This window comes from Hippoglossus stenolepis, chromosome 6 (assembly GCF_022539355.2).
Source record: "Hippoglossus stenolepis isolate QCI-W04-F060 chromosome 6, HSTE1.2, whole genome shotgun sequence".
NCBI classification, from domain to species: domain Eukaryota; kingdom Metazoa; phylum Chordata; class Actinopteri; order Pleuronectiformes; family Pleuronectidae; genus Hippoglossus; species Hippoglossus stenolepis.
The window spans coordinates 2,860,028-2,887,126 of NC_061488.1; the positions used below are offsets into that span (position 1 = coordinate 2,860,028).

At 47.0% G+C, this 27,099-nt stretch overlaps 1 protein-coding gene across 4 annotated transcripts; it reads right to left on the reverse strand.

Annotated features, from left to right (window-relative positions):
* On the reverse strand, positions 1–27,099 carry src (v-src avian sarcoma (Schmidt-Ruppin A-2) viral oncogene homolog). Of its 4 annotated transcripts, XM_035158772.2 has the most exons (14): positions 26,703–27,099; positions 10,951–11,212; positions 10,772–10,871; positions 8,640–8,657; positions 7,926–8,024; positions 7,118–7,144; positions 6,843–6,946; positions 4,721–4,870; positions 4,447–4,602; positions 3,305–3,484; positions 2,995–3,071; positions 2,761–2,914; positions 2,327–2,458; positions 1–2,219 (listed from the first exon to the last, which is right to left on the reverse strand). In XM_035158772.2, the coding sequence occupies exons 2-14, from the start codon at positions 11,201–11,203 to the stop codon at positions 2,011–2,013; spliced, it is 1,659 nt and encodes a 552-aa protein (XP_035014663.1). In that variant the 5' UTR covers positions 11,204–11,212; positions 26,703–27,099; the 3' UTR covers positions 1–2,010. The 4 variants fall into 4 exon arrangements, with proteins under 4 accessions (XP_035014663.1, XP_035014666.1, XP_035014667.1 ...); XM_035158775.2 differs by lacking the exon at positions 7,118–7,144 and having other exon boundaries at positions 26,703–27,098; XM_035158776.2 differs by lacking the exons at positions 7,118–7,144; positions 8,640–8,657 and having other exon boundaries at positions 26,703–27,098.

Genomic DNA, 27,099 nt, shown 5'->3' on the forward strand with positions numbered 1-27,099 from the left:
TCTGGTAATATACAAATTTATTCAAACAGCCGTTCAAATTTCAACAGTATTCGGTAAGATTTACTGAGGAGCTTTTAATCTGAAAGCTCCCAGAGAATACAGTAGAAAAGAGTTTATATATATTTATATAGTAATATCACAGATTTTTAAAAAAATATATGCATAGCCAGAGAGAAGACCCACGGAACCCCCGGCAGGAAAATGTCCTTGGCTTTGTGAGCACGGCTGCACACGCACACGACGTGACCCTTTGACCTGCAGCCTACGTGCAAGAGCAGGACGCCAGACAACCTGACCACACCCATGCAAATAAATGCATCCACTGCACCCCCCACACACACAACCACACGACACAGATATCAAGCTCCTTCCACTTGTCACGTACTCTGAAGTTATTTCATCGTCAGCAGAAGTGCTTGATAAAATCATAACGTTTGACCCATGGAAGCGCACGCACACACACACACACACACACACACATCGATCAGGTGCACAGACAGAAACGCTGCAGCAGCGCCGACATGATTTGAAGATTATCAGCGTGTAAACATCGGAGGAGTAGATTGCATCGTGGGAAAGATTAGTGCTGGTAGACGGTCGGGGATTCTGGCAAAAAAAAAACGAAAAGTGATTTTCTTCAAGAAAGGTGCAATCGTGGAAAATGGTCATGTTCAAAATGTACAACCCAGATAAGTTTACAGAAATACATGCACAGAAAAACATACCTGTAACGTAGAAGTTTTTCTAGAATATATTCATCTCATATCTTTACCGTCAGATGTTATTCAACCCATAAAAGTACCATGAACGATAAAATAATCTGGGTTATTTCCAAAGGAATAAATTATAAGGTGATATATATACACAAAAAAAACAAGATATTTACATTTAAGTTTCAAGAGGCCAATTCATTTGCTTTACATGCTGTTTATGGTCAGATGTGGTTTTGTCCCTGCAGGCTGGAGGAAGTTATGACCAGAAACATAAACAACATGTATCTCCAGTGTACGACTGCAAATCTTCATATTCAGAAACGTCAGAAATGAAAAAGGAGGCGTGAAAGAAGTTTTTAATTTCAATCCTCGAAGAAAAAACAAAATGAAACCACGCTGGAGAGCCAGCCGGTGCCGTGGACTTTCTGCAGACACGTCCCGGAATTTTCGTTGCAAGAAATGTTCAGAGTAGTAAAATACAATTAGTACAAAAGAGATTCTCATTGGCACAAAAAAAAAAAATCCTTGCAGCAAAACTCTTTGTGATCAGTAGCAAAAGTCACGTTTAGAAAATAGAGACGCAGCCTCGGCCTCTTCTTTGTGTCGAGCCGTTGGCTTGTTGGTCACAGCGACAGAAGGAATTTACCCGATTGGCGAGTTAGACGGGAATCAAGCGCGTCCGCCTCGGTCACAATCTCACAGCAGTCGAAGGATCTCCAACAACAACATTATCAAAAAAATAATCCTGGAAAATCTATTGTACATCCCAAACATCCCAAAGTGGCAAAACTGGAAGACGACAGCTCTAATTCATCCCATAAAATAATCCTGTAGCGGAGCCTCCAGCAGGACACTTGCATCCAAAGTCAGTTCGGCCCGTCTCTCAGTCTCTCGTGGCCGCCGCCATTCGCCAGTGTTGAAACCGGTGAAACTACAAGATCAGTCAGGTTCAGGTGATCATCAACTTACACACACACACACACACAGGAGAAGGTAGAAAGAGCTGCTCGGTTGTATAGAGTTGATTGACAAACAATGCACTGTATAAGAAAATCTAAATAATACCACAGTTTAGTCCCTTCCTTTGAAAACAGCCCCTCCTTTAGGTGACGTGCGGCGATGCAGGAAGTGAACGATGCTGATTGTTTGATAGATTGTTCCCTGACGTCTGTCGGCCTTCTGCACACACACACGTACACACTCACACATACAGTATTTGTCCATGCACTCCAAAGCAGATGCACATGCTCGGTTTTGCACATGCATGACACATGCACTCGTCCGTGTTGGGCCCCGGTTACAGGTTCTCCCCCGGCTGGTACTGAGGCTCCGTGGAGGTGAAGTAATCCTCCAGGAAGCCCTGCAGGTACTCGAAGGTGGGCCTCTCCTCCGCCTCTTTCCTCCAGCAGGTCAGCATCAGCTCGTGCATGGACTCGGGGCACTCGGCCGGGCACGGCATGCGGTAGCCACGCTCCACCTGGTCCAGCACCTCCCGGTTCACCATCCCTGGGAGGGCAGAGGGAAACACGCAGTCACAGTGTGAACCATGTGATTGCTTATATAGACTGATTCCTCTTTACGCTGTGAGACAAGAGAAAAGAAGTTCTCCTTGCCTGGGTAGGGCACTCGGCCTTTGGTGGCCAGTTCTGTCAGCAGGACGCCAAATGACCAGACGTCAGATTTGATGGTGAAGCGGCCGTAGAGAGCCGCCTCCGGGGCCGTCCACTTGATGGGAAACTTGGCGCCTGCGAGAGGACGAGTTCACCAGCAGGTTAAGATTAAATCATTGAAGCGGAGACTGAGACGAAACGTCACATCGACTGGATTCATCATAAAGTTTCCGGAGGTTACATATATTTATTCATATATCATATATGTTTTATCTATCCCCCCACAACACGAGTAAATACCTCGACTACACACACAAACAAACACACACGCTCACACACACTTATTAATTCGACAAATGGTCACAAACCACTGTGCTGCATTTATGTGTAACTAAAACAAACGCTGTAAGCTCCATAGCGCCCCCTCGTGGTCTTACCTTGCCTGGCGGTGTATTCATTGTCTTCAATGAGGCGAGCCAGACCAAAGTCGGCCACTTTACAAACCAGGTTATCTCCCACCAGGATGTTGGCAGCTCGGAGGTCCCTGTGCACGTAGTTCATCCTCTCCACGTAAGCCATTCCCGAAGCGATCTGAGGAGGAGGAGGCGTTTAATGACGACACAGAGCGAGGACACATGTTTTTAGCGGATTCACGTTTTTCTGCCACTGACCTGTGAGGCCATGTCCACCAGCTGGGGGAGGCGGAGCATCTTACCCATGTCGCCCTTCAGGAAATCCAGTAAGCTGCCTGTGAGCAATCAAAGGTTTCAAATGTTGGCACGTTTTGACATTTCTCAAATATCTTTCCAGACTTTAAAACACAGTAAAGCTCAAGTAACACAAACAAATCATTCCAGTCGTTCAGGTTTCTCAGTGTTTCTGGTAAACCTCCACCGAGCAGGTTCATCTCTGCACGTGTCGTCTTCCTTTCACTTCTCAATCAGTTTAACTATACACCCCGGTGGTTTGGCCGACGCTGACCTTGCACCATGTACTCGGTGACGATGTAGATGGGCTCCTCGGACACGACCGCGTAGAGCTGCACCAGCTTCTCGTGCCTCAGCTTCTTCATGACCTGAGCCTCCATGAGGAACGCCTCCGGGGACATGGTGCCGGTCTTCAAGGTCTTGATCGCCACACGTGTTGTGCCGTTCCACGTTCCTGATGTGAAATAAGAAAAACAAAACAGAGTCATCAGTTATGAGTGTGACATCTCAAACAACAGAGGAGAGATCAGCGGGGGCATTCCTTCACCGAGGTTCACGCCCCATCTCGCTAGTGTTAAAGATAATGAAGAAAATCCCGGCACTAAATTATAGTGCAGGCTGGAAAATGCTCCCCCACATGACACACCAGTTGTAATTAATTTGTTCTCTCTTATCTGATATCTTACAGAGACACAGCGTGTTTCTGCTGTGTCTGCAAATGTCGTAGAACGTGAAGGAAAGTGAAAGAAACTCCTGGATCTATCCCCTGATCCAGGATCTGCACCAACTTGTCTCTTGACTCATGTTCCACCCTTCCACAGAATTTCATGGAAATTGGTTTAGAAATTCTTGATCCTGCTTCATACACGACCTTCTTGGCAGAGGAATATTGTGAGGAAATACTTCAGAGTTTTATATGAAGCTGTTCAGTAGCTGCTTCCTTCCCTCATTGGTATTTTATAAAATTTGTTGAAAGCAAATAGTTCTGGGCCTTGACAGTGATGCAATGGGCTCAAGTTCCACCACGTCACAAAATCTGATTAAAACCGGTTCTAGAGTTTTTGTGTAATCATGCTAACAAACAAACAAACAAACAAACAAACAAACAAACAAACACAGACGAATACAAAACCTCCCTGACTGAGTAAATTAACCTTTAACATAAAGTCATGAACGCAAAACTAAATTAGTTAATATTCTATAGATCGACTGAAATCCCATTTCACAAAACACATCTACTGTAAGTGAAGTATTGAGGAATTTAACAGTTTGGCAAAGAATTTAAAACAAGGAACCTCTTCACTTTTAACAGTAATACTTTAAAAGAGCACATCGTGTGTTTTGAGCCTCAGGAGGAGGAACAGGAACCTCTGCTGCCGCCGTCCCTCGTCAGGCTGAAGACAGAAACACACTCACCCATCCACACCTCTCCGAAGCAGCCCTGTCCAAGCTTCAGGTCGAGATGGAGCGAATCTCTGGGGATCTCCCAGGCGTCCTTGGCCAGTCCCTGAGTCTGAGGCTTCAGCACGGGACAGATGTCCGACAGACTGTGACACAGCCCGTCGGCGTGCTCTGGGGGACACGAGAAGACGACGGGGTGGGTGGTTAAAATAACAGAAATCCAAGTGTCCAAGAAACAGAAAATCTACTCGTACAGACGGACAGACAGACACACGCGTGGCGGACTCACTGCGGTAGTGGTTGACGAGCTGCTGCAGGTTGCTGAACTGCGTGCGGGACGTGATGTAGTAGCCGCCGCTGTCCAGCTTCCGGATCTTGTAGTGCTTCACGTTCAGCCCTTTGGTGTTATCGTAGTCCAACACAGACAGACAGAAGGCCCCTGGGGAGGTTCACAGCAGATACAACACTGTGTGAGTTATCATGTGGCCTGGATGACAGTTATTGTTTTAGTGTCACAAAAGAAAATGTTCAAATCCCGGCTCAGTCGTGTGGAGTTTGCATGTTCCTCCCATGTTTGTGTTGTTTGTTTTCCAGCTTCCTCCCACAGTCCAACAACATGCAGGTTAATTGGAGACTCCTAATTGATCGTAGGTTTGAGTGTGAGATTAAACGGTTTGTTTTTATTACGTTGGTCCTTAGATTCAGCTCCAGCCCCCCCACCCCCTCTAAAACCCTCAAAGTGGAGACCAGGGACCCCCAAGTGTCCCAGAGAGGGTCCCCGGGAAAAGGGGAATCATTTATTAGACCATTAGTTTCATCCATTAGACATAATGTTTGACTCTTTTGCTCCTGACGACGCTCAATAAAACATCCCACAGTTAACATCTCGTTAGACGGGGGTCCGGGGTTTAAATGAATCCGCTCAGTGGTCCGTGACGTGCAGAAGCTTGAGAACCACTGGGGAATGAAATCATGATAAAAACCACTGGCCTGGATACAGAGAGAATGTCTTCAGGACGATTTGCTCGTCACGCCACCAGAGGGAGGCGTCAGTCAAGTGGAGAACCGCGGTGAACAGCAGCCGCGGGCATGGCCTCCCTACCCCCCCCCCCCCTCTTAATGTATAAACTGGGTGATTTGGCCTGTGGTTGTTCAGCCTCAGCTCCACACTGACCTAATTCTGTCTGCCTCACCCTGCCACTACCTCTCCTCCTCACCCAGCTCCTGCGTTTCCCTGCATCCATCTGCACCTTGTCCCTTTGTCTCGGTCCGTGCAGAGGTTAAATATAACATCTCCCCGCAATCCTGTAACGTGCACTTGGACGCACATCACACACACACACACACACACACACACACACACACAGACACACACACACACACACACACACACAGAGCCAGTGAATCCCACGTGGACTGTGTTTTTTCCGCAGCATTTGCAGAAGAAGAGTGGAACATCCAACCTTTCTGCATCTGCACGACACAGTGGGGACGACACTGAACAGCAGGGTGTTTGGTGAATTTTTAGTGAGACGTGTCAGGGAATTCAAACTGTGCTTCATGTTGAGATCTCAATATTTAATATCTAATATTTTTAAAAAAGCATCGGGAGTAAGTGCTGTATAAATAAAGTGTATTTTCTTTTGTTACACGTTTCCAGGACAAGATGTTCTTTAGTGGATCAGAGTGAATCTCAGCTCCTCCAGGTCCGGAGAGGTTTCACCATTACAAACACATTTTCTGTTTTAAAGACAAACAGTTTAAAAAAACCCTCATGGGTTATTGAGAGAAAATGTCAAAAGTCATAACACTCCTCAGATCCTGTTAAAGAATAGATTCACCTAACGAAAGAAATTTTGCGCAAATGTGCAAGTCAGTTGTTGTGAAGTTCCCCTCGTTCAAACTCTGGATAAAGTCCGGAAAATTTACCACAGACGCAAAACTGAAAAACAAAAAGAATACAAATATCTCAGGATGAGGAAGAGGAGTCGTACATGTAGAATAAGCTGATGAAGATGTTACGATTTTAGAGCTTTCTGTGATTTCGCCTGACGACCTGTGTTGATGTGATGTAAACAAAAACATGAGATTGGAATTGAACCGTCATGTTCTGCCTCCTGCTGCTCGACACTTCATCTGAACGCGTCTGACTTCTCCTGCTGCGTTCTGCGTATGTGAAAGACAAACTCCAGAGAAAGCCTGAACCCTATCGTCCGTGCATTTGCAGATGAACCTGAGCTGAGTGTCTCTGGATGTGAGAGGAAACCAGAGTACCTGGACATGGGGAATATGCAAACCCCACACAGAGAGAATCCAGATGTGAAGCAGCGATGCAAACCTTTACAGTCGAGGACCAACACATGCATGGACAGAGTTTGGTCAGAGCTTGATCTCAGGGTCTGCTCTCTTACCTTTGGTGGTCTCGCTCTCTCTCACCAGGAAGGTCCCTCTCCTGTTCTCTAGACTCAGCAGCAGGCGCTCCGAGTCGCGGCGGGTGATTTTGCCAAAGTACCACCTGGAAAAAACATGGCACACGCGGGAAACGGGATGGTGAAGGTACGAAGATGAAGACGAGGGGAGGAGGAGGGGACAGAGAAGAAGTGACGAAGAGAGGGTGAGCTGGTGAAGTTCAGTCTGAAGCCAATGCACATGCAGTTCATAGGCCTGCAGATCGGCAGCTGCTTACCTGGACTCGAGAGTGAGTCTGAGGTGACTGCGGCAGCAGGAGGAAACAGTGAGGAACGAACACGTGTAATAAAAACAGTTAGTTGGTGAGTTTGAGAGCAGGCGAGCGTGCAGAGACCAGTGCACGCCCCCCAGAAGCAGAGAGAAGTCAACAGCAGTACATTTCAGGGAATACTTCAGCTTTTTGGGAAAAATACTGTGCAGTACTTTGCTTTCTTGCTGAAACTTGGACGGTAGATATGATGCTACAGGGCAGGAGGTTGATATCTTAGTTTGGCATGTACATGTATGACCGGGCACTAGGGGGCGCTGTAAGGGCAGCTGCATGACTTTCTATATTACATCTATTGATTAGTTTTAACACTGTTTTCTGCTAAAAAATAAATTCTTTAATAGCATTAATATAACTATTATCATTATAATATGTAGGGTATTTGCTTGCTAAGCCTCACATTGTCGTTTTTTACTTCAGGTTTTGTGTTGATTAAAACAAATATAAGATATAATGTTTTTATGAGTGAGTTTCAACGGCTCCCTGTCTAAAGATCTATATTCAAATTGAGCTGTAATGATCTTCTGATACATGATGCATGTTTTCCGGCGTGTTATTAGACAGGGAATAAAACTGATTAGGAGCCAGAACAGAATAGATGTAGTCTAACTCTCAGCAAGAAAGCAAATTCACATGGCGACAAAAGGAAAAATTCACCAGAATCCAACATTTGAGCGTTAATTCCTTCATGCACTTGGTGAAAAAAAAAACAGATAAAAGTGACAGAGTCAGGGAGAAAATAAATGAAGGGCTTTACTCTTCTGCCTGGATGGAGTCGGACGGAGCCACGTAATTGCTGGGGATGTAACCGCTCTCTCCAGTGGTCAGGGAGCGCGCCAGCCACCAGTCGCCTTCTCTGCAACCATGAGACAACACACAGCTTCACCGAGGCTCGTCACACAGACACACACACACGCCCCAAACACAAATTAACACGGTGCTCACCAGTTTCTCAGGGCCGGTGTTTATCAAGTGTCTCCCGGTGAACGCAGAGTGATGTGAACCACTAAACAGCCACTTTGTGTTTGTGAGCGAAAACCACTACAACGACTCAAATGGAGTCGTGGCTCCTGGAGAAGCTTGATAAATATGAGCCCAAGTGTTGAAAACATATTGGAAGTTTTTGTAATTATACACAAAGACACACATTCATGTGGGTATGAGGCCGGGGAGGGATGGTGCTCGTATCCTAGGCTTCATCGGGAGGTGATGCAGCCGTGCAGCACTGAGAGTAAAGTTAGGATTTGTTTTAAGGTGAGTTGACCTGAATCGATTGCAGCGCTGCAGGGCTCCAAACCAGCTCCCCCACTGCACTATGGGATAATGGGGCCGGGGCAGAGTTACGGTGGATGTGTGCCTCTCGCTAGTGAAGTGGTGTTACAGTGCACAGGTAAATGCTTCAGGTGACGCAGCACAGACACACACACACACACACAAAAGCAGCACGTTCACAAAGAGGAGCTTCACAAACCTGCAGTTCACCTTCCTCCTGAAATTAACGGTTTGTGACGGAGAAATGGAAAAAGAGGAAGAAGATGAGGGGGAAGTGGTGAAAGAGAAGGTGGTTAATACAGAGAGCAAGTTGTGAGCAGTGACACAACAGCACACAGAGTCACACAATAAAAAACTACGAGTCCTGATTTATTCATTTCAAAGTTTAACCTCGAGTCGTAGTGGAAACCTTGTTTTTTTGTCACGTAGGTTTATTGAAGCTGTAATTAGTTGTAACGGCCGTGCGACATTTATTCTCCTTATTGACACATAAGGCTTAAGGAGACTGGAATTTATAATAAACAACTCGCAAATCCAGCTGAATAAAGGAAAACTAAAGCTTTTCACTATAAACCAGCACAGAAATGAAAATTACCCACATGGAAGATTAAACGTCTCTGCAGTGTCTCATGGGAAATGAGAGGCGCCACATTTATACTTATACTAAAATGTATATTCTTAATTCAGGTTCTATATATTTAGTTGTATTTCCTTTTTCATTGTAGTTGTTTGTAATAAAGTTTATGGTTAAACTGTCAAATCTCAAGCCTCAATCTAATTTCTTTGTCTTGACAATAATATAATAACAATGACATCTTAAGACTAATTGAAAATCTTTTTTAATATATCAAACAATATATCAGCTGATATTTCAGAATCTGAAATTTGTTAGTTTATCTTAATGTGGGATTTTCCCACCGTGTATGATTGGACACTAGGTGGCGCTTTTAGGGTTTTTGGCTTCTCAATTTAAATATACATATCTTGATTTGTTTTTTATATATAAAAAAATACATCAGCAGATATTAACGGTATCAGAAATATTTCTACTCCCTCTCGGTTCTGGCCCCCAGACTTTATGTCGGTCGGGCTCTACAGTGGAGGGACGATAATGAGGTAAATAGCAGGAGACACGATATTATCATAACAAAAGCCAATCAGGTCACTGCGCACGGCTTTATTCATACATTCAACTGGACCAATCAGAACTGTGATAACCTGCTAACTAATCAGAGCTGTTTCCTGGATTCTGGGTTCACGTGACCCAATAAGGATCCAGGTCTTGGGCCTGAGGGGCCTGAGGGGCCAGATGCAGCGATAATCCACTATTGTTCTCCGCTGCCTTCTAGGTCAGTAGTTTGTTAGTGGGCGAGCGGCTCTCGGGGTGCAGCGCCACATCGCACGGTCCACTGCACCCCCCATTGATTCACTGAGGAAAACAAGCATATCTGGGTTTGGTTTGTTTATTGAGGGACGGTCGTCCCGCGGTGAGCTGGACTTGCTGAGGTGAGACGGAGCAGTGAGACGTAAACTGTCTCAGGGAAGCTTTTTTGTGAATGAAGGAGGAAAATAGAGAGAAGTCAAGCTTTGCTGAGCCGTGACTGTCCAGGCAGCGGAGCAGTGATTCAGACAGCAGAACAAACAGTGTGTGTGGTCACCAGTGGTGGAGCGGAACACATTACATTTACTGTAATCATGTACTTTTCCTATTCATCTGTACTTTACTGAACTAGTTTTACTTCCCAGGTACTTTCCCCTTTTACTCCACAACACATATCTGCAAATATCTGTACTTTCTACTGCACTACTTCTTTTAAAAAGCATTGAGTCACATGTACATGTAACATGTTTTTTAAAGTAATCAGTAACAAGAGGGGAATTTATCCACTGACCCAATCAGAGCGAGTAGGTATCAGTAGACTCCGCCCCCTGCAGCAGTGGTATCACAGGTAATGAAGACGCACTCAACAAGTACTTTTACTTAAAATACTTTAAGTATATTTAAAAACAAGTACTTTTGCTGTATTATAAAAGTTAAAAGGTACTTTTACACTTATTTGAGTTCATTTTTGTCATCTGTCTCAACTACATTTATATTGAACAGAATATACAGTAGACACAGTTAATACTACTTACTTTTAGTACTTACTCCACCACTGGTAATAACTCTTCATCATCTGTGTGTGTGTGTGTGTGTGTGTGTGTGTGTGTGTGTGTGTGTAGGAAAAAAGTGATACTGAGCTAATTTGTTTGTGTTTCCATGAGTGTGAGACAAACGGCGGAGGGAGTAATACGGAGGGAATGTGTGATGGTTTTCAGTATTTTCCTTACGTGTTGTTGACGATCTGGAGACGCTCGCCCTTCTTGAACGACAGATCTGAGGCCGTTCGAGACTCGTAGTCGTACAACGCCACGAAGGTCGTCACACCTCCTGGAGGGAGGAAGAAGGAATCAGAGAACTGCCGACCACACGTGCAGAGCATGGAGTTCTAACAACAAACCAAGCGAACCTGCCAGTGTGATTCTGTTCGGAGCCGTGACGCTGTTATTGTCCACTCCGCCGAACAGGGCCATCTCTGCATTATTGGCCGTGGACGGATTGCCACTGAGACCTCCGTCCATCGCGGAGCCACGGTTGGGTGCCAGGGACGGTTGATTGGAGTTGGAGTGGTGGCCACCAGCGCCTCCTCCGCAGTTGAGGTTGCCATCGAGGCTGTGGGGCCGCTGGCCTGAAACCTTGGGCTTACTCTTGGATCCCCCCATGGCCAAGGCCTGTGGAATCGAGGACAGAGACAAAAAAGAAGACACATTCGATAAATGACATCATTGACATAAAATAGACTTGTTTTCTTATGTCATTTTATTACAATACATTCTCTGGAAAGATTCCCCCGGCTGCCACATGCCAGATGCAGAAACCAGAGACGGGCTGGAGACCGAGGCTCTAAATCCACGGAGACACACAGTTATGTCGCCCACATGAAGCCAAACGAGCCCAAAGACCGGGGAGCAGCTGCCGCTCTTTGGTTTCAACGCAAACATGAGATCAGCTTCACCACGCTGCCACCAGCAGAGCGCGCACACACACACACACACACACACACACACACACACACACACACACACACACACACACACACACACACACACACACACACACACACACACACACACACACACACACACACACACACACACACACACACACACACACATGGTCAGACACAGATGCACAGGCAGGGAAATGAAATGTCTCAGCATTCTGTGGTGTCGTAGTCGTTCTTTTGGCTTTATTCACACCGATCATTTAAAGATGAGTTAAGTGCCGTGAAGCTTCAAACCAAACCCAGTTCACAACCAACGTCCCTTCAGTCTTTATGCAGGAGCTGAACACTGTCATTTAGCCAAACTTCTCAAAATATGACATTTGGAAAATAATAACAAACTGAACTCAGTGCCTTCAAATCTGTGGAGATGCCACCTTTTTATAAAATAAACAAATAATCTATTAAAGCTGCTTTAATTGCTTGTTTTGACCACATGGGGGCGATGGAACAGGTAGTTGTGTTGAATGCATTAGGAAACGTTTGCTGAACTACAAAGGCACTCGGAGAACACGCCCCCCCCCCCCAGGGGTCGCTGATTATCCTCGATGCATTAATTGATCCTGGATCTCATAAATATCACACACACTCATTAATATCAGTCTCCTAAACACGCCTCATCAGGACCCGTGAGTTATTTTCTGGGAAATACACATAAATGAAAAAACGTCATTCTTGGATCAGCTCCCTGCTCCAGACTCATATTAAAATATAAAAACTGAAACCGCATCCTTCTCCCGAGTTTCATTATACTCCGTCAAGTAGTTAAACCTGTTTAATAACAAACAAACAAAACGCAGATGATAGCATAACCTCCTGGGCGTCGGTAACTAAAAAAGATTCAGACGTCACGTTACTGTAACAACATCACTGTTCATGTCTCTGCTCACAACGCTGAGAAACACGAGAGAGAACGAAAAACATTCACCTTCAAAATGTAAACAATGCAACTGCAAGATGCTCGAACGCTCCACGGAGCAGCGGAGTCGGGGGATAATTCCAAAACTCAACAGTGACTTCAACGGTCAGAAATAACCAATGGATTAATTGATAATGAATCGTTAATTGCGGCTCTATTTGGCAGCTGCTGATCCAGTTCCATGATCCTCGTGGAGCAATTAACCGCGAGGCCCGATGAGAGCAGAGCGAGGTGAAGAGGGCAGCTTCGGGTTGTTGTGGCCTCTTGATTTCAGAAGCTTCCCGGCCTGCTCAGGCTCGTGAAGTAGCTCTAATCACAGCTTAGTGCAGCAGAATCATTACACTAAGCCAAGGATAATTTAGGGAGTCCAGCCCGTGCTATCATCGGGGTGAGATATAGCCACAGGGAGTCCGCTGGAAATGCTAATTTACTGAAAACAGTAAGGCTGGGGCGGCCTGGAGGCCTCTGTGGTGAGCCCCGTGTCACAAGAGTCAAAGATCCTCAATAAGAGACGAGCTGCAACACACAGGCGTAATCACAGTCTGTGCAATGTGGTGACATATGGTGGAAAATGTGCGGCACAAGGCGGAGCACACTTCGGAAAAAAACGCACGGGGGAAATTAGCGGCGCTGTCACTGGTTCTTGTCATTTTTGGGATAATGCCTCAGTTCTTCCCCGATGCACAATGCAGCGAGGGATCGAGAGGAGGAGAGGAGGGGAACACGACACGAGGGTTCACATGGTTGGCATCATGAGCGAGTGAGTGTGGGGGGGGGAGGGGGAGGAAGTGAAGAGGGTCATTGGGGGCCTACGCACAGTCCATATTTCCCCTCGGGGCACGTCTGCATAAAGGGGGGTCGCATCCCAGTAAGTGCACCAGTGCAGGCAGGTTAACGCAGACACAAAGATGACGGGTGTCTCTCTCTCTCTCTCTCTCTTCTCCAGTCGTCGCTGCTGGGAAAGCTGCCCCCTGTAATCCACACAGATAATACTCTCACTTAAAGGGAGGTTGCCTCAGTGAGATAACAGATTAAATAACACATGAGGAGGACAGAACACACAGAAGCCGTTTCTGTGACATGATTTACCATTTCACCCTCTTTTACACGTTTGAATTCCGACATAGCGATGTTGTTTTGGCCCAGATTTGTCCCGTACAGCCTCCCTGTCATATGTGCGCTCCTGTTTGCCAGATGTGGGCCACTAGAAGGCCGGCTCTGAAGTGGCTCACATCTGGATTGGTCCTGATACTCAAACTCAAGACTTTGCACCCGGACAAAATACTGTGAAAAACTCCCGGAGAAGAGAAGAGACAGAGCCGAGCGAACATGAAACAGACTCTGGCTTTTTCTTCACACTCACTTTCCAACAAAGCCATCTTTTGTCAGCTCCCAGCAGGCGGCACAGACCAGACACAGAAGTGGCCTGTGGCTCGCTGGCTGCCAGCTCCTCGTGTTTTAGCTCCAACAGCCAGTAGGAAATATGGAAATCGAGTGAAGAAGCCAAACACTGTCATGCATTGCAGGAGTGAAAGTGGAATCATGTCTGTGTGTGTCTGTGTGTGTGTGTTGTGTTTGTGTATCATCTGCAGAAGCTAGTGATAATGAGAGCATGATTCTGGCCCAGTAGCACTGAGGTACTGTAACGAGCTGCGTGGAAATCCCTCAGGCGGGGCGGGGGTGTGGCTGGGTAGGTGGGTGGGGGATTTGCTTAATTATGCATAAGATCTGGCAATGAATTCCAAATCCTTTAAGTCTCCTGGGCCTTTGGTAAATGGGAATAGTCTTTTAATATTGCTGCCGGTGTTGTTGCCTCACCCCACAGGAAGCTGCGCCGCCCTGTGTTTTCTGCTTTCTTCGTTTAACGTGAAAAGAAAACAATCACGACCCCTGAAGAGAAACAACAGAACGGAGCCGGTGTCATTCACTCTTTTCTCGGGGCAGGATCCCGACTCGGGTCCATTTCCCTCCGACAACACCGGCTTTGTAATGAACTCTTCTGTGCTCCGGCTCATTTAAACATTTTTTTAAAAATCTCTTCATCTTTTGTGGATCAAGGATCAAACAGTGGTGAACATCAAACCGGAACCAGCTGGCCTCAGATGTTCTGTGTGCCGTGTTAATGAGAGATTCCCCAGAACGAGGCTGAAGCAAACCCGTGGTGATAGTGAGGGAGCCGGTGAAGCGCTGCTGCGTGAGCAGGCGAGTTCGGACTCGCACGGCGATGACAGTCGACCCTCTGCCTCCCCGTGCTCGCTGCTGCCGGCCCGTGGTCCAACACACGTCCTGACAATCCACCTTCACTCTAACCCCGGGGGCTGTGAACGCCTCAGGCTGCAGATTAAAGGTCACAATTAAGCTGTGGCTGTAATGCCATCAACGCAACAATGAGGCCGTTGTGTTAACACTGTGTATTTGCGTCACATGAGCGAGGTGTAATAACACAATGACAGAGTTTTCCTTTCTGTCAACGCACATGCAAATGAATGTTGAATAACCACCGAGTGCAAGCGACGTGGGATTAGTTTGGAAGTTGGTTTTCTGGGACGCCACCTGAGGAGATGAGCTGGAAACACATTGTACGATTTCAGCCCAGTTCTGACCTGATTCCTGAGACACACGACTCCATCAAGAAGCTTTAATCCCTGGTTATGAAGAGTTTTTATATTGTATTTGCAGAATTACACTTAATCTACTGGATGGATTACCAGGAAACTTAATGGAAAGATGCGTTATGGGCCATTACATCTTTTTTGGTGTGGATCCAGGAATTTGTCATCACTCTCTTCAACATTGTGAGATTTAGCTTTTTTAGATTTTGTTGATTTCTCTTAAAATAACAGGAAAACATGTTAAAAGGACTGATATCTGTCAGGGTGTGTAATTTGGTGCAGATCCAAATAAAAATGCAAATCAGAGACAGATAAATACCTCTTATACACCAAAAATACCGGGTATATATACATTTTTATATTATTTAACATATTCTGTCAATGTATTGTCATCTGCAGCTTCTTTATTCATGGGAAAAGAGTCTGAACTACACTTATACTGAACAGTTATTACAGTTAATACTATATCTGATTGTTAGTTATTTAAGTCTTTTCCCATTGCTAGTAGGGGAGTTTGTTCTGTTTTGAAACCTGGTGCGTCACGTTCGAAACCAAAAACTCAAGTTCTCTCACTTCGCTGTCTCGCCCAATCAGTGCGTTCACTCAGTTTCCATCACAGACATTGCCGATAAAGATCCGTGACGTGACTACTGCAGCGTTGTTTGACCCGGGAGTGACTGCCGCTTGATTCCATTCACATTGCAGACAGAAGCCTGATGTTAGCGGGTGTTGATGTATTTTTCGACCAGTGGAAAAGGGGCTTTAGTCCCAACAGGCCTCCCCTGCAAACCCTCTTACATGCAGCTGAGTGACCAACAGGTGGAGATAACATCCTGCTTTTATTGCTTTCGCATAAACAGGCATCAAATGTTTAAAATGGATATTATGTGTGTGTGTGTGTGTGTGTGTGTGTGTGTGTGTGTGTGTGTGTGTGTGTGTGTGTGTGTGTGTGTGTGTGGATAAATGGACGGGCTGTGCTCATAGTCTAAATCAGAATGATGCAAACAGACTCAACTGATCACAACCTCGTTCCAACGGCGTTTCACAATCAACAGCAACTGATTTAGCTCAGGGGATAGAAAGTTAGTGTGTGTGTGTGTGTGTGTGTGTGTGTGTGTGTTTACAATGCATGCACGTGCCTCTGCCTGTGTGAGTGAGTGCATGTGAGCCCGACATGAGCCCGGTGCATGTATTCCTTCATCTTAATGCTCTCTATGTAATTACTGCGGGGAGGGGGAAACGGGGCTTTGGCTCCTGCGTCAACAGCCGCCAGTCGCAGCATAATCCAGCCGCGCTTGTTCTGTCCAGATTATCATCATCATCTATTCTCTAATCGTATTCGCCAAACGCCGCGATGACATTCCATCTGGGGCCTGCGAACAACACGGTGCTGCGATGACAGGCCCGGACAGACCGGTCCGACCACTACGACTGCTGCTGCTGCTGCTGCTCGTCCGCCAAGCTCTGATCCTGTCTCAACAAATCCGTTTGTGGGAAAAATAATCTCCACCGAGAGCACAGAGAACATTTTACCGTTAGGTCCCACAGTTTGATTAGGTAACTCGATACTCAGCAGGTACCTCGTGAAGCTGGTTCCCTCAACGAGAGCAGGTCAATGACGTCTTCTTTCGATTCCTCTTCAACAGGCATGACTACGGGGGCCTGCTCAGGCTTCTATCCACACTTCCTCTTTCGTTAACCAGTCGGTTGGTCATTAAAAAAAGAAGTAACACAGCAGGGATGACGTCATAAAGCTGCTGGTACTTCCCCTACGTAGTGCACGTTAAATTAAAATACTCAGACTCAAGTTGCATCCAGGTTTTAGGTTTTCAAACTAAAACGGTCTCACAAGCGATTTGGCCCTGTATCAGTTTTAACCCCTGTTCATGTTAACACACATCACACGACCTTTCACGAGCACTGAGTGTACACGTGCCAGGTTGTATCATCGTTAAATTTTACAACAACAGCTGTTAGCAAAGACAACAGGGTCAGCAGCTGATTATCTGTGTTGCGTTCTTGCACTCAAGGCTAATGCAGGTTGTTTTCTTCCAGAGAGGTCATGTCATAGTGTGTTTGAAACGCAGCCTCGGAGTTTTCAAACTAAAACAGCGCCAACAGCGTTTCGTCTTCTCCTTTCTAGCGGCTCTGAATCTGTATCTGTAGCAGAGTTGAGGCAGTTTCCATGTGCAAATGCAGTGGATTGGCTGCGACCCCAGAGAGCTCCTCTGTGTTCGGAGCCTTGAAGGTAAACAGACGCCCCCCCGATGGGAGGACTTTGCTGAGTCCTGGATAAAGCGTGTGTGCCGATGCCCCCTCCAGAGCTCCTGTCGCGGACAGACACAGGGATGGGGAGGTGTTGAAGTCAATATTTACCACTCTGCACACACGCACACACACACACATAGACGGCGCCCGGCTGTTGCCATGGAGCCGATTCCGAGCATTCCACAAACCAACAAACTGCACAGATAGTTGCACACACACACTTTCTGGGCCAAAACTCTGGATGCCTATCTGATGAAGGAAAAGGCAAGATTAGCCGAGGCCTCAACCGCTCCGTGTGTGTCACTTCCTGAAAACATGTGAGATGGGGGAGGGTGGGGGGTGCGAGGGAGAGAGAAGGTGAGATCACCTGACAAAATAAAAAACATTCTTTCCATGATGATGTTTTTTTGGTTACAGTGCAGGAGGACTCCCACAAAAACATCATGTTCTCCCGTCTCTCAGGAGCCTGCACTGCTTCGGCGTCTATAATAGGATCAGAGGCTATGAGCCCTTTCACTGTGTGTGTGTCTGTGTGTGTGTGTGTGTGTGTGTGTGTGTGTTTCTCCACAACGGTATGTTTTGCTATAAAAAGCGACCTGCAGTGTGTTCACGCCACCTTTTTGTTTGCCAGAAGCGCCTCAGTGTTACAACCCAACTGTAAAATCATATAATATCTCCGGGCTCACGGCGCTGAGCAGCTGGCCGCTCCGTCTTAAACCCGGCGCTTAGAGAGGAATTTTTTATTTTTTTTTGTGTCCACTTCCAAACAACAAACACACGGCTGGCACCGACTGCAGGTTCATGGATTTTCTGTTATCCCCTGTTCCTAATCTGAGTATGACACACATGAAATTATTTTGGGATTGAGGCTCAGCAAGAACATATCTGGGCCATTTTAGATGAGGTGATCTGTGGCCACGTAACAGACGAGTCACCTCAGGGAGGTCGAGTTCTACATGTAGGGAAACAAACTTCTAGATTAGAGGGTTTTCTTTAGAGTGAGAGAAGACTGATCGGTTCAATTAAAGGCCGACACTTGATTTGCTTAGTTTAGCATAAACAAATTAGGGAAACGGCCAATCACCTGTTGTCTGGAGCCGTATATTAAAAAGGAAAGACAACACGCTGGTGTCCATCTTTTCTCATCTGGAACCAGCTCCACCCGCTCCACCCCCCCCCCAACATTACCTCAGAGAACCACAAGGAAACACTGGAGCCCAACGGCAGCACTGGGATTAAACCTGGAGGAGCCACGTCTCTGTGGAACTCATCATGTTACGTGAACGTTCACTGTCCAAACTGACACAGCTCAGACCTGTCAGACTAAATAACTGTGGAAACCATGTCAGAGCACAGACTGCAAGACTGTACCTGTACGTGTGTGAGTTTACTCACTGTGTCGGTGACTGAGTCACAGTTGTGTTTGTTAGTCAGCAGGATTACTCAAAAACGACTGAACCCTTTCCCATGAAAGAGCATGGAGTTAAGAACCCAGTACATTTGGAGCAGATCCAGATACATTTTTTTTCCCCACCTTCTTCTCAATTCACCGGCCGCGTCCTGTGGAGGACCGACGTCGACTGCATCCTCCAACACAATGAATCATGGGATATTTTGGGCTGGGAAGGATCCACCCGGGGGAGCCTCCGTCGCTCGGGGGTGGAAGGACACATTTGTAGGAGCCTTCGAATTGGGACAGTCCCGCCGCTGTGACGCAATCGGTCTAGAATTTATCATTTATTTATAATTTTATAGAATCTATGTTCTTGTAGAACATGGATTGTATATAAAAGTGGACGTGGACATGACAGCTCAGGTCATAAACCCTGCCTCCTCCATGTTAGCAGATAGGACATGGACCAAACTAATAAAGTCAAAATACACTTTAAATCATTTCCATAGATTGTTTCTTTAGTTTTAGGTCTTATCACACTGATGTATGTTCAGATGTTAATCTCCCCGTAACGTCATGATGTGATTGGTTTAGCACGTGTGTCGGTGTGAACCTCGCCACGAGGCTCCATCCCCCGATTGCTATACTGCAACGATGCCAGAATCTAACTATCAGTGACTCAAGGTGCCAGCGTTTGTATCCGGGATATTATGGTTTCATTTCTGGATAGTGGGAGCAAGTGGAGACACGTCGTCCATGTTTACGTACAGTCTGTGATGTAGAAGTGGAAAACAACCGTATTTAACTGAGACCTTCGACTAGCCTTCCTGGATCGGGCGTGACGGGGACGGATTTAGTGAGACACACACGGGGGGGGACTTCACCTCCTGTCTCGGCTCATTAGCTTTGTTACAAAACAGCGACACTAACCTCACCGTTGCACAATTAAACATTTTACCGATTCGTGTTTGAAAAAAGGAGGAGAGAGAGAGCGTGATGTCAAACGCTGCATTAACCAACTGTGATGAAACGAACCTTGTGTTGGAACACATGCCCTGGTTTTATGGCCCAGGGTCTCCCAGCTGTTCCTTGTCACTGTGATGGATACAGACACACGTCAAGCGGCAGCAGCAGCAGCAGCAGCAGCAGCAGCAGCCATGTCTCCTCCTGTAAAACGGAGATTTGAGGCATCTGAGGAATGCACAGTGCTGTGGCTGCGGCACAGGGACCCCCGGGTGTTCACCGGATTGTGAGGATAGTGTGAGAATCCGCGTATTGTTCCTCTGTGCTGCATTAAATACAGAGAATAGACAGAATGGTTTACTACTGTGTTGGGGTGGGGTGGGGGGATCTGCTCCACTGACTTATGTTGTGTTGCTTCTGGGCTTCACCGAGACGTCAGCCTCACATCCTCCTCTCTCTCTCTCTCTCTCTCTCGCTCTACCCCGGCTCGGCTGCTCTCATCTAAATATGGTCATTATGTTCAACTGAGACTGATGAGCTGTGGTCATGTGTTCAAACAAGAAATGGAAAAGAGGGAGAGCGGGCGAGATGGAGGGAGAAGGCAGAAGAAAAGATAATCCTCAAGAGCTTTGGCTCCCCCGTCTCCATTCCCTCCAAGTCTTACTCCCTCACACTCGCTCTATCCTCCCCTCCATCCGTGCTCTTTCCCCCATTCTTCCTCCAATCCTTTCAGGAGATTTCCAGAGGGAAACGGTGGAAATAAAGGATTTCCATTCCTCTGATGTGTCAGCCATAGGTCACGTGAGGAGGAGGAGAAACATCTTTTCCAAGCTGGTCGTCGCCCTCTCTCTGCTGCGAGAAGCATCTGACACAAGGAATATTTGATTGGTAACGCTACGACAAAGGATCCCAGACATGCAGCTTCAGACAAGCCTACGTTTTATTGCTTCCGAGCGCAGTGCAGTCGAGTGGCGTGATGGCGAACCCTCAAATTCACCTCTTCTCATCACGTTTCAAAGACTTGATCTGCACGAGGCCACACAGATTCCCATGAGCCCCGTGCCTCAGTAGCCTATAGGGCTTTCACCGTTTAACTTCTCATCAGCACAGTCAGGCAGCGAGAGAAATCCATGCAGCTCTGACATCTAAGGCCTGACCCACAGGGAACATATACTGTATATATTCAGTATGTAAGGAATGGAGGAGCAGTTCTGCAAACTAAATAAAACAGAGACACGACAGGTCAAATGTTGTAGCCCACCCCCACTGTCAAGCACTTAGTAATTGTGGCTGTTTGGGATATTTATAAAAAAATAAAGCGGTTCAAATTAATTTCAGAATAATACGATGTTCAGGGAGGAAGTAGTGGTTTAATCTGCAGCTTTTCTGCAGCAGTGCAGTGAATTAAATCCCTGACAGTTGTGATGCAAACTGTTCCTGCAGGTGTCACCTACAAACACTATGTACTGTACGTGTCTGTACAAAGGCAGCGCAGTAAACTCTGAAGAATTGCTGGGGCAATACTGCACCGCGGGAAGTAGTGCTGCATATTTCTAATATTTTGGTAAGACAGAAAAAGCAACTGACAAAAGGAAGAGTTGTTCAGAAGCTCATGCAAAAAGCTAAATAAATAACATCAGATGAAAAGAACGAGGCAAACTTGAATTCCAACGAGCTTTGGTTTGTAAAAGTGTTGGGATGAACTTTCTGAGAGAACAAGTGTGTTTGGCTGCAGCAAAGAGATTCCTTGATTTCTTTTGCTTTTCAAACATCCAGTTGTTAACCATCCAGCAGTTATCTATACTGCTTATCCCTGGGAGGGTTGTGGGGGGGGGGCTGGAGCCAATCCCAGCTGTGCAAGAGGCAGGGCCTGGACAAGTCGGCAGCTCCTCAGGGCCGTCGTGTAGAGACAATTCACACCAATTTACAGTCTCCAATTAACCCAAGCTGCATGTGTTTGGACCGCGGCACAGAGAGAACACGCAAACAGACACGTTCTGGCTTATTTGTTCTTTTGCTGTAAGTTCAGAGTAAACTGAGAAATCATTTCAAAAACAACTGGAGAACCTGAGGCGATGCGAAGCTTTTGAGCAGTTGAGCAGCGCGACACTGAACATACAACCCCGTAAACATGTTCCGATGTGAGAAAGTGAGCCAGGTGTGTGTACTGTGGCATTCCCAGGTTTGTTGCAACAGTGCGACTGAGCCGAGTCATGGCTGAGGAATGCAGAGTGGAGGGCAAGGCGAGTTTCAACTCCTCTCCTGCTCACACAGCCCAAAGCAGGAATGTGCGGGGAGCAGGTAGAGACACCGTCGGCCCGGGACGTTCAGATGCCCCGAGCAACACCCCGGCACATTCCCATCAGCGCCTCTCAGAGAAAGGGAACGCGGCGTCAAAGTAGCCACACGGTGTAAGAACAAGAAACCAAGTCAAGGTCGCAACACACACACACAGACACACACAGACACACACACACACTGTGGCAGCTCGTGCTCTTGAAAATGCTCTCGACCAGATTGTGTTTATCGTCGACGCAAAATGAAATGCACGCTGAGAGCGTCATATGCTGCAGCTGATTATCAGTTGTCCTCAAACAACGACAGAGGACTAAACACAACAAGGAAAGTGTGTTAAGGAAAATTTTACAACCACACTCAAAGAGCAGGGGAACAGCGTGGCCTCCACATCTCTGTAGCTCCAATTCAAACTGAGGAGAACAAGACACAAACATCCCAGTGTCGGGCTCCGGCTTCCTCCGAGATAGACAAATAAGAGCAGCAGATAGAGGCACCACCGGGGTTTGCTATTCAAATTTTACAACTGTGCAGATCAAATGTGTCACGCTTCATCATCAAAAACATAACAGCTCCCTGCCAGGACATTTCCATAACAGATTGGAGGACAAGGCCCCTTCAAACATGGGAGTGATTTCCTCCATCTCCTCTAAACCAGCCCTTTGTTCAGAAGGTCCTGATTTTAATATTCAAATGCTTCTCAGTGGGGCGGAGAAGCTGTGAACGAGTCGCCGGCTGCGAAGCAATCAGCGGCGAGCAGAGAGGACTCGGCTGGTTTGGTTGGAGCTTTCATAAGATCACGGAACTGCCACAGCTGAGATAGAGGAGGACGACCCTGCTCCGTATCTTCTCCGTACTCACACCAGGAAAGAGACACCAGGGTGAAGGTTTGCAGGGCACCAGGTAAAAGTCATTGTCTGATTAAAGATCAGTGAGGTAACTGAGACTAAAGCTACAGAGAAGAAGTGATATATCCTGATAAAACTATAAATTCATAATAAATCAGGTGTTCGCTGCAGCTAAACATCCTCTGGGAGGAAAGAGCTTGTGTCTGATGAAGCACCAGTGACTCCAGACGAGGCTCTGAGCTGTGAAGCCAAATGTAAAAGTGAGAAATCACTTGGAAAAGTACATTTTTTAGCAGCCTCCATTTGACGTTTTCAGACATGACCTGCGGGAAAAATCTGCAGAATTGGCTACGGAGTTCACGCAGAGTTTTCCTTTCAACACGTGCACAACACAGCGGGAGGTTTTTCTGCACAGACGCGTTCACAACAGCAACAAATCCTCCACGTTCTTCAGGCGAGAGGTGGAGCAGCCGGGTGCAGCAGGCAGAGACAGGAAGTGACGTATTAAAACACAGACACTGTCATCAGCTCTGATCCCCACAAACTCTCCAGACGTCTTCGTCAGTGTCTCCTACGTGTGTGTCACCGATTATTCACCGGGAGATCCGTGTTTTCTTTAAGTTTTTTAAAGAAAACCAGGAGGACAGGCAGATAAAGTAAGTACGTGTGTGTACGAACTGCAAATAATGATTAATGTCATTATCGAACTGAACTACTAGTTATTTTCCTCAATTAATCGTTTGCTTTAAAAGGCATCTTGATTCTCGAACCCCAGACGCATGTTCAAATTGCTTGTTTGTAGCCTCCAGACAATAAAAACATTCAGTTTATCAAACATATAATAGAGGAATACTGACAATCTGGGGGCGGGGGGGAGCGTCATATTGTGTGTCCACACACATTAATGCAGATTTTGTCGAGGAAATCCCACGTAAACACATTTGTTTTATCTGGTTGGGTTTAGTTTATAAGTCTGCCGGGTCAGAGGTTGGATTGTGTTTCATCTCTGCCAGTAAATGATCTGCATAAAAACTCCCATGTCAACACACACGGGAGTGATTCTCCGAGGATGGAGAGCCTCGCGTGTTTCCGAGCAGCATGTGCTCTTCCCAGCATCTCATCATCCCGAGCGGGGCTCGCACAGCTGCGCCTACACAAAGCCGCACATAGAGGCATCTCTCTAAATGCCACAGACGCTTTTCCTGTCACCAGCGATGTGCACGGAGCGATGGGAATGAGGGTGTGAGAGTGATCGCCTTTCCACACAGGCAACAGTGGGTGGATTGAGCGGAGATGCGTGGCCTGTGTCACCCTGGCCCGTTCCCAGAGCACAGGGACAGGAAGTGGCCGGGGATCCTGGGAGGATACAAGCCCTCCTCTGTGTGTCTCTATCAAACCACCATCAGATGCTTCATTCAAACGGCCCCCGTGCATAGAGCCTGGAGTGATATGTCAGAGCGCTGCGGTTCTGCATCCACGGCCATTCAACTTCCTTTACTGGAACGGCTTTGTGGTTTCAATGTCTGAACCGTATATACTTCCAGTTCTCTCCTGTGGTCACCAGCAAAGACAGTGATACCACACAGCGTCGGCTTTAAAGTGGAATTTGCACGGAAGAGAAACACAGAACTAGGCCACTGACACATAAACCAAACGCAGAGGACAGGAGAGAGAAGGAAAGAAAGAAAGAACGAGTGAGAGAACAGGTGGCATCGACGTTCCCGTGCTCGAATGTGCCCTCGCACGTGGCCGGGCACTAATTAGAACCAAATCTGGGCCAAATCGACAGAAGTTTAGTATCTGCCACATAAAAAATTCAAAAGGCATTTGTCAGCGGGAAGCCATCACAAATCTCATGCCCCGCTTTCGTGAACACAATCCCCCTCTCTCTCTCTCTCTCCGTCTCTCTCTCCCTTTGGAGCATATCGCACATCTCATTTGCTCAGTGAAGAGGCCGACGCTGGCATCAGACAGGTGTTTTGTTTGTTAAGTACTGCAAAGCCAAAAGGGAATAGTGGGTTATTTCAACAAAGAAGCGACACACTACTACTATTACTACTGCCACTACTAGAGCATCATCCTGTCATCCCCCATCAGGGAGTTGGTTCAGCCTTTTATTTTGACTTCTCTTCATCCGGCCAATAAGCTGCTTCCTCTTTATTATATCACAAACAATTACAGCATGTCCTCGGAGCTCGATGCCAATTAGTCCTCATCTGACCTAAAGGAAAGTGGGACACTCGCTCCATCAAATGATGAACTCAGTCTCTCTCCAGCTCAACGCTTCCGATCCATCTTCCTCAATGAGGTGCACAAAGGCAATTTTTTTGGGAGGGGGGGGAAGTGGAAGCGATTTTTTGTCTTAAAGCCGCTGATTCTCCGAGGGGCTGTGGAAACAAGCGGCTCATTGATGCCAGGCCCAGTGCATCACCCTGACAGACAGACCACTCCACTATAAGGGCGAACAAAGCCAGGGGGGGGGGGCAATGAGTCCACAGCCACGTTGCCAATTAGCAGGAATTCTGTCCTCGAGAGCCACTTCTCCAGCGATCTCACAGGGGCTGACATAAACATCCCCAGCTTTCACTGGGAGTTGCATTCATGGGATTCCAAGGAGCATTAGGTTCCCTCTCCGCGGAGCCTGAAAAGCCGGCAGTCCAGAAAAGTACAATCGAGCATCTCGCACCAACACATTCACCCGCTGGTTTGCTGCAGAGTGCATGCTAATGGTCCGGGGGAAACTTGGCAGCAGTTGTCCTTCGGCTTTACAGCGTTTTATCGCCCAACCATAAATCTCCCTGAGAACATTTTGCTGCGTGAACTGAGCAGGAGGGAAACGTACGATTTACAGACAAACAAAGCTCACACACGCCCTTCATCCTCGATCTGCATCAGTTCCTGTGTCACTGGCTCAATATTACATTTAAGGATATTGAGGATAATGTGTTTTTTTTTTGCCTGTGTGCTACCAAACATCCTAATTCCTTCAGGGAAAACAGGCAGAATCTGTGGAGGATTATGTCTCATGCACGAAACTGACAATCAACTGCTACAGCAAATTGTGTTTTCATTCAGAAGCAGTGAAGTGTGTCTCTGGAAGGATCACAGAGACGGAAGAAAACAAGTTTTGCACAATGTTAAAGCAAACACTTGTGTGTGTGTGTGTGTGTGTGTGTGTGTGTGCGAAGGGTCACATCTCCACTACTGATCCTGGACCAGCAGTCAGGACGGATGTGTACAGTGTATACAGGCCAATGAATGAGACACAGACAACATGGGTGGAGATGGACTGAACGTGTGTGTGTTCAAGGACAAGTACACACTCTACACAACGCAGGCCAGGTCTTTTCTATCAGACTGTCAACACTTGGGCCTGTGAGTCACGTTGAGTGGGAGAGACTGAGTCTGGCAGCCATGTCCTCAACGTGAGGGGGTTCAGGCAAAGAGAAAGTAATGTTCTGTCCATGTCCTGAAAACAAAGGTGTGCAGCAGGTAGCCAGTGACAAAGTTCAGGTTCCACTTTGTTCTGTGAAGGCTCAGACCTCAGGGAAGCGTTTCTCCACAATCTGAGGTGTGTGTTTGTTGCCTGTGAAGTCCAGTGTGTGCACGAGTGTGTGTTTCACCAAAGCTTTGACTTTACTGGTGGAGATACTGGGAATGTTCTTAAGAGAAGGTGAAAAGTGAGAAACCCCCCCAGAGGAGCAGGTATATGTGCACATGTGTGTGTGTGTGAGACCCAGAGCAGGAGGACCAGTGAGGTTTAACCCTGAACCCTCAGAGAGATGCTCAGCTGATATGAAACATCACACAGCTCCTGCATGTCTGTCGCCGAGGAGCTGGAACAAGTTGGACTCACTCACCCTGACGCGCGGGTTCCAGGAGGTTCCTCTGGCGTCGTCTCTTCTCTGCGGATCGGGTCCCCGAAACAAATGTGCAGGACTCGGGATCAAACCGTGAAATGAGGCGGTCGCAGAGTTAAAAGCTCACAGGTCCTGGAGGAGTCAGAGCCCGGCGGTTCCGAACCGAGCCACCGAGGCGCAGAGATCCCATTCAGCTGGAGGAGGAGCGGCCCGGCGAGGACATGACGCACAGAGAGAGAGAGAGGGAGAGAGAGAGAGGGAGAGGAGAGAGAGAGAGGGGAGAGAGAGAGAGAGAGAGAGAGAGAGAGAGAGAGAGAGATTCACATGTGAGACAAGTCAGCTGGAGTCACAGGTCCGAGAGCCGGAGGGTGAGACAGGAGAGAGAGGGAGACACAGG